The sequence below is a fragment of the Pseudophryne corroboree genome, chromosome 6, assembly GCF_028390025.1.
Source record: "Pseudophryne corroboree isolate aPseCor3 chromosome 6, aPseCor3.hap2, whole genome shotgun sequence".
Lineage (NCBI taxonomy): Eukaryota > Metazoa > Chordata > Amphibia > Anura > Myobatrachidae > Pseudophryne > Pseudophryne corroboree.
The window spans coordinates 57,918,957-57,932,605 of record NC_086449.1 but is presented as its reverse complement, the minus strand read 5'-3'; the positions used below and the strand labels follow the sequence as shown (position 1 = coordinate 57,932,605).

The 13,649-nt window shown below is 44.9% G+C and overlaps 1 protein-coding gene and 1 long non-coding RNA gene across 2 annotated transcripts; one reads left to right on the top strand and one right to left on the bottom strand.

The window, feature by feature from the left end:
• The first annotated feature begins 2,232 nt into the window (after window positions 1-2,232).
• Window positions 2,233-3,303, top strand: LOC134936124 (uncharacterized). The gene is made up of 3 exons (XR_010180457.1): window positions 2,233-2,565; window positions 2,650-2,826; window positions 3,105-3,303. It is a non-coding gene; the product is annotated as an uncharacterized LOC134936124 (long non-coding RNA).
• LOC134936123 (uncharacterized) lies at window positions 3,303-9,674 on the bottom strand. Its single transcript, XM_063931037.1, has 7 exons — window positions 9,558-9,674; window positions 7,086-7,264; window positions 6,402-6,921; window positions 5,826-6,333; window positions 5,600-5,728; window positions 4,445-5,524; window positions 3,303-3,347 (listed from the first exon to the last, which is right to left on the bottom strand). The coding sequence occupies exons 3-6, from the start codon at window positions 6,402-6,404 to the stop codon at window positions 4,839-4,841; spliced, it is 1,326 nt and encodes a 441-aa protein (XP_063787107.1). The 5' UTR covers window positions 6,405-6,921; window positions 7,086-7,264; window positions 9,558-9,674; the 3' UTR covers window positions 3,303-3,347; window positions 4,445-4,838.
• Between the last annotated feature and the right edge of the window lie 3,975 nt (window positions 9,675-13,649).

Below are 13,649 nucleotides of genomic sequence, written 5' to 3'. Positions count from 1 at the left end.
TTTTGTTTTTTTCAAAAATCATCCAGATCCAAAACCAAAACACGAAAAAGGGTGGTTTGGGCAAAACCAAGCCAAAACCAAAACACGAAAGTGGAATTAGAACCAAAACACAAAACACGGAAAGTGCCAGCTGCACATCTCTACTGAAAATATATGTGTAAATTTGCCCTGTGATACTTCATTCATCATTCCCTGTTGCCCACCTCATTTATTCTATTGTCTCTCTTTTTTTATGTTTTTGTAATTGCTATATAACAAAATTGCTAAATTAAAAATACCTGACTGAATAAAAATACAATAAAAGAAAGATGTTTGAAATTATATAGTAATTTTCTATTCTACTTTGTAAAAAGCCATTGTTCTCTATTATCAGGCCATACCGTCAGATACAGCTTAGCGACATCTATGATGCAACAAAATAGACAACTGCTTTTAAAACTAGGAGTCATTTGAGGCTGTGAACTTGGGATCTGGAATTATTTACTTAGCACACTATAGAATATTAACTGCTTTCTCAATATAATTTGGCATTGAGGTATCTAGATAGTTTCTCTTGTGCACAGTCCCAGAAATGTTCTAAATTTTCCATGAAAACAGTTTTCAATTTACCATACTGTGTAAGTACAGTGTAATAGCCGGAGAACTGCATAAAGCAATGAGAAGTGAAGATAACTTGCAGCAATGAAAAAGGTCCAACAGAGATTAAGGGGTATATGCAATTGCAGTCGAATTGCGGTCGAATTTCAGAAATAGTCGAATTCCGGAACTTTTTCGCCCCAAAAATAAATTCGCCTATGCAGTACAGTACTTTATCGCAAAAAAACGGACATTCAAAATTCGACTTTTGGCAATTCGACTTTTTTCGCATTCGACTTTTCTGCAATGGTACAGATGCTGCAATTCGCCCAAAGCATATTCAATTCAAGTTTGGAAATTCGCCTGCAGTGCTTTTCGACCGCAAATTCGACTATTTCAGTCCGCCTCAGTTGACTGGCGGGATCTAAAAAAAAAATTTTAGTACATGATTTTTTTTGATATTTGAGGATTGCTAGTAGCATATCTATTTATATTTGAAAGGATTATCTACTTGGTTTGTCTTTTTTTGCTTCACAAGTATTATTTAATTGATTTTTTAAAGGAATATTTTTTTCTTCAATCTCCTGAGGGAAATTTACCCATGATTCCACAGTTTTACCCAGGATACACTTCTGCAAAGCCCCTCCTATCTCCTCACTCCCAGGTTTGAGACTACAGGGAGAAGGAGCCATTTTACAGTCAGCTCTGTGGAATCGTTTTTTTAGGAAAATTCCTGCGTTTTAAAACACATTCCTATTTTTGTACTGACTACAATGATGGAGCCTTTTTCTGACCAGATTGTGATGTTCATGCTGGCTGCAAGCATGATGGAGGAAGAAAGTGCTGATGAACATCAGGATCCAGGTCAGCAAATGTCTGCATTGGGTGAGCCAGTATTGCGGGTTTCATTTCCACGTCCACGCCAGTATCGCACTAGGCGTGAACTGGAGGATCTCAGCGAGTTCGAGGTGATACAAAATTATCGCTTATCGACTCGCGACATATATTCGCTGTACGCTCTGTTGGAGGCCGACTTGGAACCTCGGGCACGGACAAATCGTGCAATCAGCGGTTTTCAGAAACTGCTGGGGACGTTACATTTTTTGGCGTCAGGCACATTCCAGCCTACACTGTCTCAAACATGCGGTTTTTCACAGTCGACACTGTCGCGCTGTATAACCCAGGTCATTAGGGCTTTCCGCAAATTGACGATCCAGTACATCACATTTCCAGAGACGGACAGCGAATGTCGTGAGATCAAATTAGGCTTTTTCAACAAATACAAATTTCCCAATGTGCTGGGCGCGATTGACTGTACCCACGTGCAGATCAGACCGCCACGGAATTCAGAGGAATGTTTTCGGAACCGAAAACAGTTTCATTCCCTGAACGTGCAGGCGGTCTGTGATGTAAACATGAGATTTTTAAACATTTTTGTGGGATTTCCTGGATCATCTCACGACTCCTTCATCCTAAGCCAGTCATCGCTGTTTGACAAGTTCGAAACAGGAAACATGCCTGGTGGCTGGCTGTTAGGTATGTATTTCAATTTTTTTGATTTTTATTATTTTATTTTTTTATTATTTTTTACAAGTACCTAACATTTTTTTTATATTTTCTATAGGCGATGCGGGTTATCCAAACAAACCATGGCTCTTGACCCCAATCCTGTCGGTAGAGCAGAAAAACGTTACCAAGAGACACACATTGCATCGAGGCAAATAATTGAACGTGCCTTCGGTGTACTTAAAAGCCGGTTTCGATGTTTAGACACTTCCGGCGGTGCTCTTTTGTACTCACCGGCGAAGGTTTGCGGCATGGTAAATGCATGTTGTATTTTACACAACATATGTGTCGCAAACCGTTTGCCGGTGACTCTTCGTCGCAGTGCTTTCCGACGCGGGAACCGGTCTTCTGCTCTACCGGTGGGTATGGACGAAGGAGAGGATTCCCGGCGGACATTGATCCAAAATTATTTTGCAGTTGCCTGTGAGTATACTGACAACATTTGTATTATCGTGTAAACTGACATTGGAATATTTTTAAAAAAACCTCTTCATTTATGTATTTCAGAGTTTTACATCCTGTTGATGTATATCCCCAGGCCATGTTTGTACAGTTCGTTACCCCGTTTTATCCTGTTGTTGGGTTACCGCAAATATTTGATCCTTTTATCCAACTCTACCATGGGTGACCCTACTGGTGATGTGGACCTGACCCTCCGCCATGTAGCAGACAACCCCCCCTCAGGTGAGATGTATTGCCCAAAACTCCCTTGTCCAAAATCACCCCGACATGTCCAAAGTGCAGCCCTCCGGCATTTGCAAGACTGCACATCCAAACATTCCCTGAAACAGCAATGCTAGTCAGGGAATGTTTGGATGTGTAGTGATGCAAGTGCAGGAGGGTTGCATTTGGGCCGCTGCAACCCGCTTGTGTTGTGTGGACTGTTGTATGTACCTCTTTTTTCCAGTCCCAGGGTGACACTATCACCCATATCTGGAAGCTCAAACTGTTCTCTTCCATAGGTCCTGCGATGTATCTTCCTAAGTGGCGTGGATGTGAAGAGGCACAGTTCCCCTGATGTTCCCTGGGCAATCTACTTACGTACAATTCAACTGCATTACAAATTTTAATAAAAACCACAGGAAACTTCTATTTTTAAAAGTTTATTGAAGAAAAATGTTATTTTTTAAATAAAGTTTGAAAGTTAATTAAAACAAAAAAGTAGTTTGTTCTTCTTTACATTCTTTTCTTGGGTATATAGATATCTGTGGGGAAAAGAAAAAAAAAGTATATTAAAGTAAAGACACACCAAATTCATGTTCATTTCTTTTCAATGAAAATTTGTGGAACAACACAGCCCAGCATGACCCATTGCTGGACTGTGTGGTTCTACAAAGGCATGCGGTTCAAAGTGAAATAGTGGCGTCAGTGGTCAGCACTTTGAAACGCTAACATTTGTGGAACAACACAGCCCAGCATGACCCATTGCTGGACTGTGTGGTTCTACAAAGGCATGCGGTTCAAAGTGAAATAGTGGCGTCAGTGGTCAGCACTTTGAAACGCTAACATTTGTGGAACAACACAGCCCAGCATGACCCATTGCTGGACTGTGTGGTTCTACAAAGGCATGCGGTTCAAAGTGAAATAGTGGCGTCAGTGGTCAGCACTTTGAAACGCTAACATTTGTGGAACAACACAGCCCAGCATGACCCATTGCTGGACTGTGTGGTTCTACAAAGGCATGCGGTTCAAAGTGAAATAGTGGCGTCAGTGGTCAGCACTTTGAAACGCTAACATTTGTGGAACAACACAGCCCAGCATGACCCATTGCTGGACTGTGTGGTTCTACAAAGGCATGCGGTTCAAAGTGAAATAGTGGCGTCAGTGGTCAGCACTTTGAAACGCTAACATTTGTGGAACAACACAGCCCAGCATGACCCATTGCTGGACTGTGTGGTTCTACAAAGGCATGCGGTTCAAAGTGAAATAGTGGCGTCAGTGGTCAGCACTTTGAAACGCTAACATTTGTGGAACAACACAGCCCAGCATGACCCATTGCTGGACTGTGTGGTTCTACAAAGGCATGCGGTTCAAAGTGAAATAGTGGCGTCAGTGGTCAGCACTTTGAAACGCTAACATTTGTGGAACAACACAGCCCAGCATGACCCATTGCTGGACTGTGTGGTTCTACAAAGGCATGCGGTTCAAAGTGAAATAGTGGCGTCAGTGGTCAGCACTTTGAAACGCTAACATTTGTGGAACAACACAGCCCAGCATGACCCATTGCTGGACTGTGTGGTTCTACAAAGGCATGCGGTTCAAAGTGAAATGAATAGATACATTGAAACATGGTTCTACTCACCTTGGTACGCACAACACGAACTTATGCCGTCCACTTCATTTTTCCCCACCAATCCTATGAATAAGTCAAAAACACAGACTAGTGAATAGTAAATTCACACAATGAAAGCCTACTGTACACTATTACAAAAAGGATTTTTGGAAGAAAAAAGTGGTATCAGAATAGCTCTTTGGCCCATCATACATGTAGCCACAAGGAGCTTTCATCCGTTACCACACGCGCCCGCATACATGCCCGCGCATGTATGCCTACACAAAGCTCCTTGGTAGTACCCGGTCACGGGTGGGGAAGCCCAACACAGAAAACAATAGTAAGAAAAAAAACAAACTAATGGGAGGGGAAGAAAGGGATACATGAAAAACATTTATAAGTAAATAAAACAATACGACCGGGTTTATGGTGGAAGTCTGTCCGGATTATCTTCTTCCCCCTGATAGGGCGTGGATGTCCTGGGAGGCTGGGGAGTATGTTGACTGGGCCTCTGTGCCCATGCGGCTGAAGATTGTGTGGCCGGTGGTGGAGGCATCTGGGGGGTGGGGTACATCCCTGTATATCCCTGGTACATCTGTGACTGTCTGTACTGGGATGGGACTTGAGGAAGGGTACGAGGCGTCCTTGTGGCTTGCGACGGCGGATATGGTGGATCACCAGCGTGTTGATGAGCTGGTCCTGGGAGCTTATCATAGATCATCTGCAGTGTGGTTGCGATGACCTGTTGGCTGGATGAGGAGTGTCGATGACTCTCCGACATGTTTTTATTGCTTTCTGCCAGACATGAGCTGTTGTCCACGAGCCGGGTCATGGATTCGGCCAGAATGTGAAGTACGTTCATATTCTCCCTATGATCTTGCATTCTGACCTGTAGTATTGTGGCCGTGCTGTCGGAAAGAGTCTTCTGCAGTTCAAGCAGACTGTTTGACATCTTCTCCATTGTCCTCTCAATGTTGTCCAGTCTGCTTCCCACGACATTTGTGTACGTATCCTGGCGGGTCCCAATCTCCGATGCCAGGGTGTGAACCCTCTGAACAGTTGAGGGATTCTGCCCTTCCTGGATGTCTGCCACCACTTGGATTTGGGCAGCTGAAAAGAAAATTAGACAATATTATACACATTCATCATACATTTTTTTAAAGGCTCACAATTCAATTTACTCACACAGGGATGTAGCAACTGGAGCCTCCTGCACTTCCACCTCGTCATCCTCTGACGACTCCTGTAGGAGGAGATCCGGCCTGAAGTAGGAACCAATCCCCGAAGCTAGTCCGCTGCTGGTCCGTGGCACCACTGTTTGCAAAACAATTTTTTGGGGAAAGTTAATAAACTTTACACAACTGCTGCCCCCCCCCCCCCCTCCACCCTCCCACACAAAATAAATACAAACCTTCTCCATCCTGTGATGCCGCTGCTCCAGGAGCTCCACTTGTCCTCGTTTCGGAAGACTTTTCAAGGGTCTGGCTGGATACGTCTGCACGGCTGTCCTCAAACCCAAGAAAAGTTTCGTCTGTTAACCCTGTAGACTCAAACAGATCGGGTGATGGGTCCACAAGGGTTGTGTCTTGAGGCTCTTCAGTCACAGTCCCAGAGCTCCTGGAGAGACGACGATCTGGTGATGGCCTGCGCGCAGGAGCTGTAGTTTGGCGCCCATCTTGTGGTGTGGTCGCCGACGGTGTCTGGCGCACAGGTGATAGTCTGTGCGCTGACGTCGTCTGGTGCACAGGTGACAAACTGCGCGATGACTGAACTGTGGCGCACAGGTGACGATCTGTGTGCTCGCGATGCTTGCGGCGCAGTTGATGGTCCGCACGCTGCTGCCGATGCCTGCTGCACAGGTGACGGTCCGTGCGCTGGCGATGTCCTGTGCGCAGGTGATGTCCTCTGGGCAGGCCTGTCTGAAAAAAAAAATAAGCACATACAAAAATTTTAAAGGGAAGTACAGCTCATGTGAATGTATTCTTACCATCAGACCTCCTTTTGGACGGCTGGTCTCCCGCCTTCTTCCGTCTTCTGGGCGGTTCTTCCTCCTGGGGAAAGCCAGCAGGACGGCTGGAGTCCACACCTCCGCGAACTCTTTCGACCATGGCAGGGTTCATGCGCCTTCTAATAACGTTCTCCCAGGGTAGCCACTTCAGATTGAGAGCCGGGCCACCTCCCGTAGCTGTCTCATGTCGGCGCTGAATCCCCATCTTCTTCTTGGTCTGTCTGCGGCAATCACTGTACCGCTTCAAGCAATTTCTGGTGCTCCGGCGGTTTCCAGATATTGCAGTGACATGACTCGCGATGGATTCCCAGATGTTCCGCTTTATCTTAGCTGCGGTGGTATGTGCCCTTGGTCCATACAAAACGTCGTAGGACCTGTCGACGCAATCCACTAGGGTACAGTTTTCCGCCTCAGTGTATCTGGGTCCACGCGCCTTTTTCTGTCCTGCATCTTCACCAGAGGCTTCCTCCTCCGACTGCTCCTCTGGCTGGCTTCTTGCCTTTAGGGATTAAAAAAAAAAAATAATAATAATAAGATCGGTATGTACCTGTGAGTGTCAGTATCCCTGGCATTACGCACATATTCCAGTAGGTGTGCATGGCATTGCGCAAACTACAGTGGGTAAAGTTTGATGCTATTTGTGTCTGCAGGTGTGGTTAGTACCTTTCTACTAGGCTTTTTCTTGGACTTCTCATGGGCCCTTGACGACCGCGGCTGGTCACTACATGCCTGGTCGGTCGTATCCGCCTCCTGGGTTGGCTCCCACTCCTCGTTGCTATGCAGGGATAGATCCGAGGGGGTGGGGGAAGGGGCGGATCGGGCCTGCTTGTCCTTTGACATCTCTGTTATAAAATAAAATAAAAATAAAATAAACATACATACATACATACATGTATAAATGGCTGACCCACACAAAATGGCTGACCCACACAAAATGGCTGACCCACACAAAATGGCTGACCCGACTGTCGACCAAACTTGCTCCAAATCACCCCAAAATGGCCAGAAAGCATCCCAGCACACTCAGGAGGTACACCACAGCTAAATTAGGAGGGAAAACACATGTTTGCCAAACAGCCGACAGCACATGTCGACCAGACTGTCGACCAAACTTGCTCCAAATCACCCCAAAATGGCCAGAAAGCATCCCAGCACACTCAGGAGGTACACCACAGCTAAATTAGGAGGGAAAACACATGTTTGCCAAACAGCCGACAGCACATGTCGACCAGACTGTCGACCAAACTTGCTCCAAATCACCCCAAAATGGCCAGAAAGCATCCCAGCACACTCAGGAGGTACACCACAGCTAAATTAGGAGGGAAAACACATGTTTGCCAAACAGTCCACAGCACATGTCGACCAGGCTGTCGACCAAACTTGCTCCAAATCACCCCAAAATGGCCAGAAAGGATCCCAGCACACTCAGGAGGTACACCACAGCTAAATTAGGAGGGAAAACACATGTTTGCCAAACAGCCGACAGCACATGTCGACCAGACTGTCGACCAAACTTGCCCCAAATCACCCCAAAATGGCCAGAAAGCATCCCAGCACACTCAGGAGGTACACCACAGCTAAATTAGGAGGGAAAACACATGTTTGCCAAACAGTCCACAGCACATGTCGACCAGGCTGTCGACCAAACTTGCTCCAAATCACCCCAAAATGGCCAGAAAGCAGCCCAGCACACTCAGGAGGTACACCACAGCAAAATTAGGAGGGAAAACACATGTTTGCCAAACAGCCGACAGCACATGTCGACCAGACTGTCGACCAAACTTGCTCCAAATCACCCCAAAATGGCCAGAAAGCATCCCAGCACACTCAGGAGGTACACCACAGCAAAATTAGGAGGGAAAACACATGTTTGCCAAACAGTCCACAGCACATGTCGACCAGGCTGTCGACCAAACTTGCTCCAAATCACCCCAAAATGGCCAGAAAGCATCCCAGCACACTCAGGAGGTACACCACAGCTAAATTAGGAGGGAAAACACATGTTTGCCAAACAGCCGACAGCACATGTCGACCAGACTGTCGACCAAACTTGCTCCAAATCACCCCAAAATGGCCAGAAAGCATCCCAGCACACTCAGGAGGTACACCACAGCTAAATTAGGAGGGAAAACACATGTTTGCCAAACAGTCCACAGCACATGTCGACCAGGCTGTCGACCAAACTTGCTCCAAATCACCCCAAAATGGCCAGAAAGCATCCCAGCACACTCAGGAGGTACACCAATGCTAAATGAGGAGGGAAAACACATGTTTGCCAAACAGTCCACAGCACATGTCGACCAGGCTGTCGACCAAACTTGCTCCAAATCACCCCAAAATGGCCAGAAAGCATCCCAGCACACTCAGGAGGTACACCAATGCTAAATGAGGAGGGAAAACACATGTTTGCCAAACAGTCCACAGCACATGTCGACCAGACTGTCGACCAAACTTGCTCCAAATCACCCCAAAATGGCCAGAAAGCATCCCAGCACACTCAGGAGGTACACCACAGCTAAATTAGGAGGGAAAACACATGTTTGCCAAACAGTCCACAGCACATGTCGACCAGGCTGTCGACCAAACTTGCTCCAAATCACCCCAAAATGGCCAGAAAGCATCCCAGCACACTCAGGAGGTACACCAATGCTAAATGAGGAGGGAAAACACATGTTTGCCAAACAGTCCACAGCACATGTCGACCAGACTGTCGACCAAACTTGCTCCAAATCACCCCAAAATGGCCAGAAAGCATCCCAGCACACTCAGGAGGTACACCACAGCTAAATTAGGAGGGAAAACACATGTTTGCCAAACAGTCCACAGCACATGTCGACCAGACTGTCGACTAAACTTGCTCCAAATCACTCCAAAATGGCCAGAAAGCATCCCAGCACACTCAGGAGGTACACCAATGCTAATAGAAGACCCAAAAAGTCATTTAAAGAATAAAAAAAAAACGTGAAAAACTACCCCAAAACACAAGTCTCCCCCCAAAAATGCAGCAACACAAGCAAGGGGCTATACACATACCTGCACACATGCACACATACACAAACACCCCATGTACACCTCATGGCAACCCCCACTACACAAACACATACATGCAACACCAGACACACATGTGGTACTTACCTACAAATGTTGTAAAAGCTCCTAAAATGGCTCTCCTCCGGGGTAACAGGAATCCTCCTGACTGTCCTGGAATAAAGCCTGCTGGGGTGTCCAAACGATATCCACAGCAAACAACCAAATTGCTAGCTCTGCACTTCCTCACACCTCTCTGCAGGTTCACAAAATGGCTGCAGAGCACGCAGCAAACAAGCCCTAATAAAGGGCTGCTTTCGGCGGGAAGGCGAATTCGGGACGCCCACTACTCGCCGATTGGCCGTTATCCGCCTGGGGCTGGGTCGAATCTGTTTTACATTGCATATGGTGAATTCAGGGTCCCGGCGACAGGGCTGCGGCTGGCGAGTGCGGGCGAATTTTACAGGGGCGGATTAAATGACGCGATTCGCCCGCTATTGCATATACCCCTAAAAGTACTGTATGCAGCTCAAGCTTTGTGGAACTTAGTTATTCATCTTAGATGACAGCACGTTCAAATGGTTGTTGTTCCAGCACCTATCCAACCTTTAGTCCTAAAATGTGTGAAAGGATGCAGAGATCTGCAATATGCGTTGCAGCTATATTGAGGCTATTGTTTCCCAGTCATCCCTTCATTTCTTATTTTCTATATTATATTCATTTTATTTTTTGCTTTTAGTATTTTGTCATTAATTTAATACTTATGTGTTAATTGCAATTATTTTATGCTTTAACCTTTGAATAAATAGTATATATACTGTGTGTATTAAAAAAAAAAAAAAATATATATATATATATATATATATATATATAGAGAGAGAGAGAGTACTGTGCAAAAGTTTTAGGTAGGTGTGCAAAATTGCTGCAAAGTAAGTATGCTTTAAAAAAATGAAGTGTTAATACAGGTTGAGTATCCCTTATCCAAATATTCCGAAATACGGAATATTCCGAAATACGGACTTTTTTGCGTGACAGTGAGATAGTGAAACCTTTGTTTTCTGATGGCTCAATGTACACAAACTTTGTTTAATACACACAGTTATTAAAAATATTGTATTAAATGACCTTCAGGCTGTGTGTATAAGGTGTATATGAAACATAAATGAATTGTGTGAATGTAGACACACTTTGTTTAATGCACAAAGTTACAAAAAATATATTGGCTAAAATTACCTTCAGGCTGTGTGTTTAGGGTGTATATGTAACATAAATGCATTCTGTGCTTAGATTTAGGTCCCATCATCATAAGATCTCATTATGGTATGCAATTATTCCAAAATACGGAAAAATCCGATATCCAAAATACCTCCGGTCCCAAGCATTTTGGATAAGGGACACTCAACCTGTGTGTGTGTGTGTGTGTATATATATATATATATATATATATATACATGCAGTACTGTGCAAAAGTTTTAGGTAGGTGTGCAAAATTGCTGCAAAGTAAGTATGCTTTAAAAAAATGAAGTGTTAATAGTTTAAATTTATCAATGAACAAAATGCAAAGTGAAGAAGAGAAATCTAAATCAATTCATTGCATACTTGCCTACTCTCCCGGAATGGCCGGGAGGCTCCTGAAAATTGATTGACACCCCCGTCCTCTCAGAAGAGTGGGCAAGTCTCCTGGCTGGATGTCCCCCACCCACAGTTTCCCATAGTTGTGGCGGTCCAGTGGGGGGGTCCAATGATGCAACTTGAGCTGAATTTAAAGTTTAAATGGCAAAATAAAGTCAAGTATTTCAAAAAGTTGGACATTGATCGAAGCTGTTGAAATTTATTAACAAACTGTAACAGGGTTGGGGCAATAAGAACACACAACAGGCACAGGCACATTCCCGATGTAACAGCATCTTTTACTGGAGGCAGACACAGCGGTTCAGCAAATACAGACAGTAGCCTGGAAAACAGACCTTGTAATAAAATAAACAGGTACACTCAAATAACCCAGCACCAAAATCTCTCAAGATCATTTTGCTGCCGTGGAGTGCAGCCGTCTCCTGCCATGCTTTCCTGATGTCTATTCTGCCAGTCCCTGGCACTAATAACACACTATCCTACTCACTGGCCGCTATTCAGCACCAGTGCAGAGAGCACCCTCTGGTGATGATTCACAGCGGACTCTGGGCAACCTGGAAAACCCAGAGTTCCAAAACACAATTGCAGTTGCAGAGTGCACAGGCTTTACTTACACTTTGGCCCTGATTATGATACTATACAAAACTAGTGATGTGCACCGGACATTTTTCGGGTTTTGTGTTTTGGTTTCGGTTCCGCGGCCGTGTTTTGGATTCGGACGCGTTTTGGCAAAACCTCCCTGAAAATGTTTTGTCGGATTCGGATGTGTTTTGGATTCGGGTGTTTTTTTACAAAAAACCCTCAAAAACAGCTTAAATCATAGAATTTGGGGGCCATTTTGATCCCATAGTATTATTAACCTCAATAACCATAATTTCCACTCATTTCCAGTCTATTCTGAACACATCACACCTCACAATATTATTTTTAGTCCTAAAATTTGCATTGAGGTCGCTGGATGACTAAGCTAAGTGACCCAAGTGGCCGGCACAAACACCTGGCCCATCTAGGAGTGGCACTACAGTGTCAGACAGGATGGCACTTTAAAAAATTGTCCACAAACGGCACATGATGAAAAGAAAAAAAAGAGGTGCACCAAGGTGGCTGTGTGACTAAGCTAAGCGACCCAAGTGGCCGACACAAACACCTGGCCCATCTAGGAGTGGCACTGCAGTGTCAGACAGGACGGCAGATTTAAAAAAAATAGTCCCCAAACAGCACATGATGCAAAGAAAAAAAGAGGTGCAATGAGGTAGCTGTGTGACTAAGCAAAGCGACCTAAGTGGCCGACACAAACACCTGGCCCATCAAGGAGTGGCACTGCAGTGTCAGACAGGATGGCACTTCAAAAAATAGTCCCCAAACAGCACATGATGCAAAGAAAAAAAAAAGAGGTGCACCAAGGTCGCTGTGTGACTAAGCTAAGCGACCCAAGTGGCCGACACAAACACCTGGCCCATCTAGGAGTGGCACTGCAGTGTCAGACAGGATGGCAGATTTAAAAAATAGTCCCCAAACAGCACATGATGCAAAGAAAAAAAAGAGGTGCAATGAGGTAGCTGTGTGACTAAGCTAAGCGACCCAAGTGGCCGACACAAACACCTGGCCCATCTAGGAGTGGCACTGCAGTTTTCTAGCGAGAGGATGAGTGCTTCCATCCTCACGTGAATCTAAACCACTAGCCATGAACATAGGCCAGGGCCTCAGCCGTTCCTTGCCACTCCGTGTCGTAAGTGGCATATTGGCAAGTTTACGCTTCTCCTCAGACGCTTTTAATTTTGATTTTTGGGTCATTTTACTGAACTTTTGTTTTTTGGATTTTACATGCTCTCTACTATCACATTGGGCATCGGCCTTGGCAGACGACGTTGATGGTATTTCATCGTCTCGGCCATGACTAGTGGCAGCAGCTTCAGCACGAGATGGAAGTGGATCTTGATCTTTCCCTATTTTACCCTCCACATTTTTGTTCTCCATTTTTTAATGTGTGGAATTATATGCCAGTAATATATCAATAGCAATGGCCTACTGTACCGTACTGCTATATATTATATACTGGTGGTCAGCAAAATTATGCACTGTCCTCCTACTACTGCGCACAACAACTAAAATGCACCACAGGTATGGATGGATAGTATACTTGACGACACAGGTAGGTAGAGCAGTGGCCTACTGTACCGTACTGCTATATATTATATACTGGTGGTCAGCAAAATTATGCACTGTCCTACTACTGCGCACAACAACTAAAATGCACCACAGGTATGGATGGATAGTATACTTGATGACACAGGTAGGTAGAGCAGTGGACTACTGTACCGAACTGCTATATATTATATACTGGTGGTCATCAAAATTATGCACTGTACTCCTACTACTGCGCACAACAACAAAAATGCACCACAGGTATGGATGGATAGTATACTTGACGACACAGAGGTAGGTAGAGCAGTGGACTACTGTACTGTACTGCTATATATTATATACTGGTGGTCAGCAAAATTATGCACTGTCCTCCTACTACTGCTCACAACAACTAAAATGCACCACAGGTATGGATGGATAGTA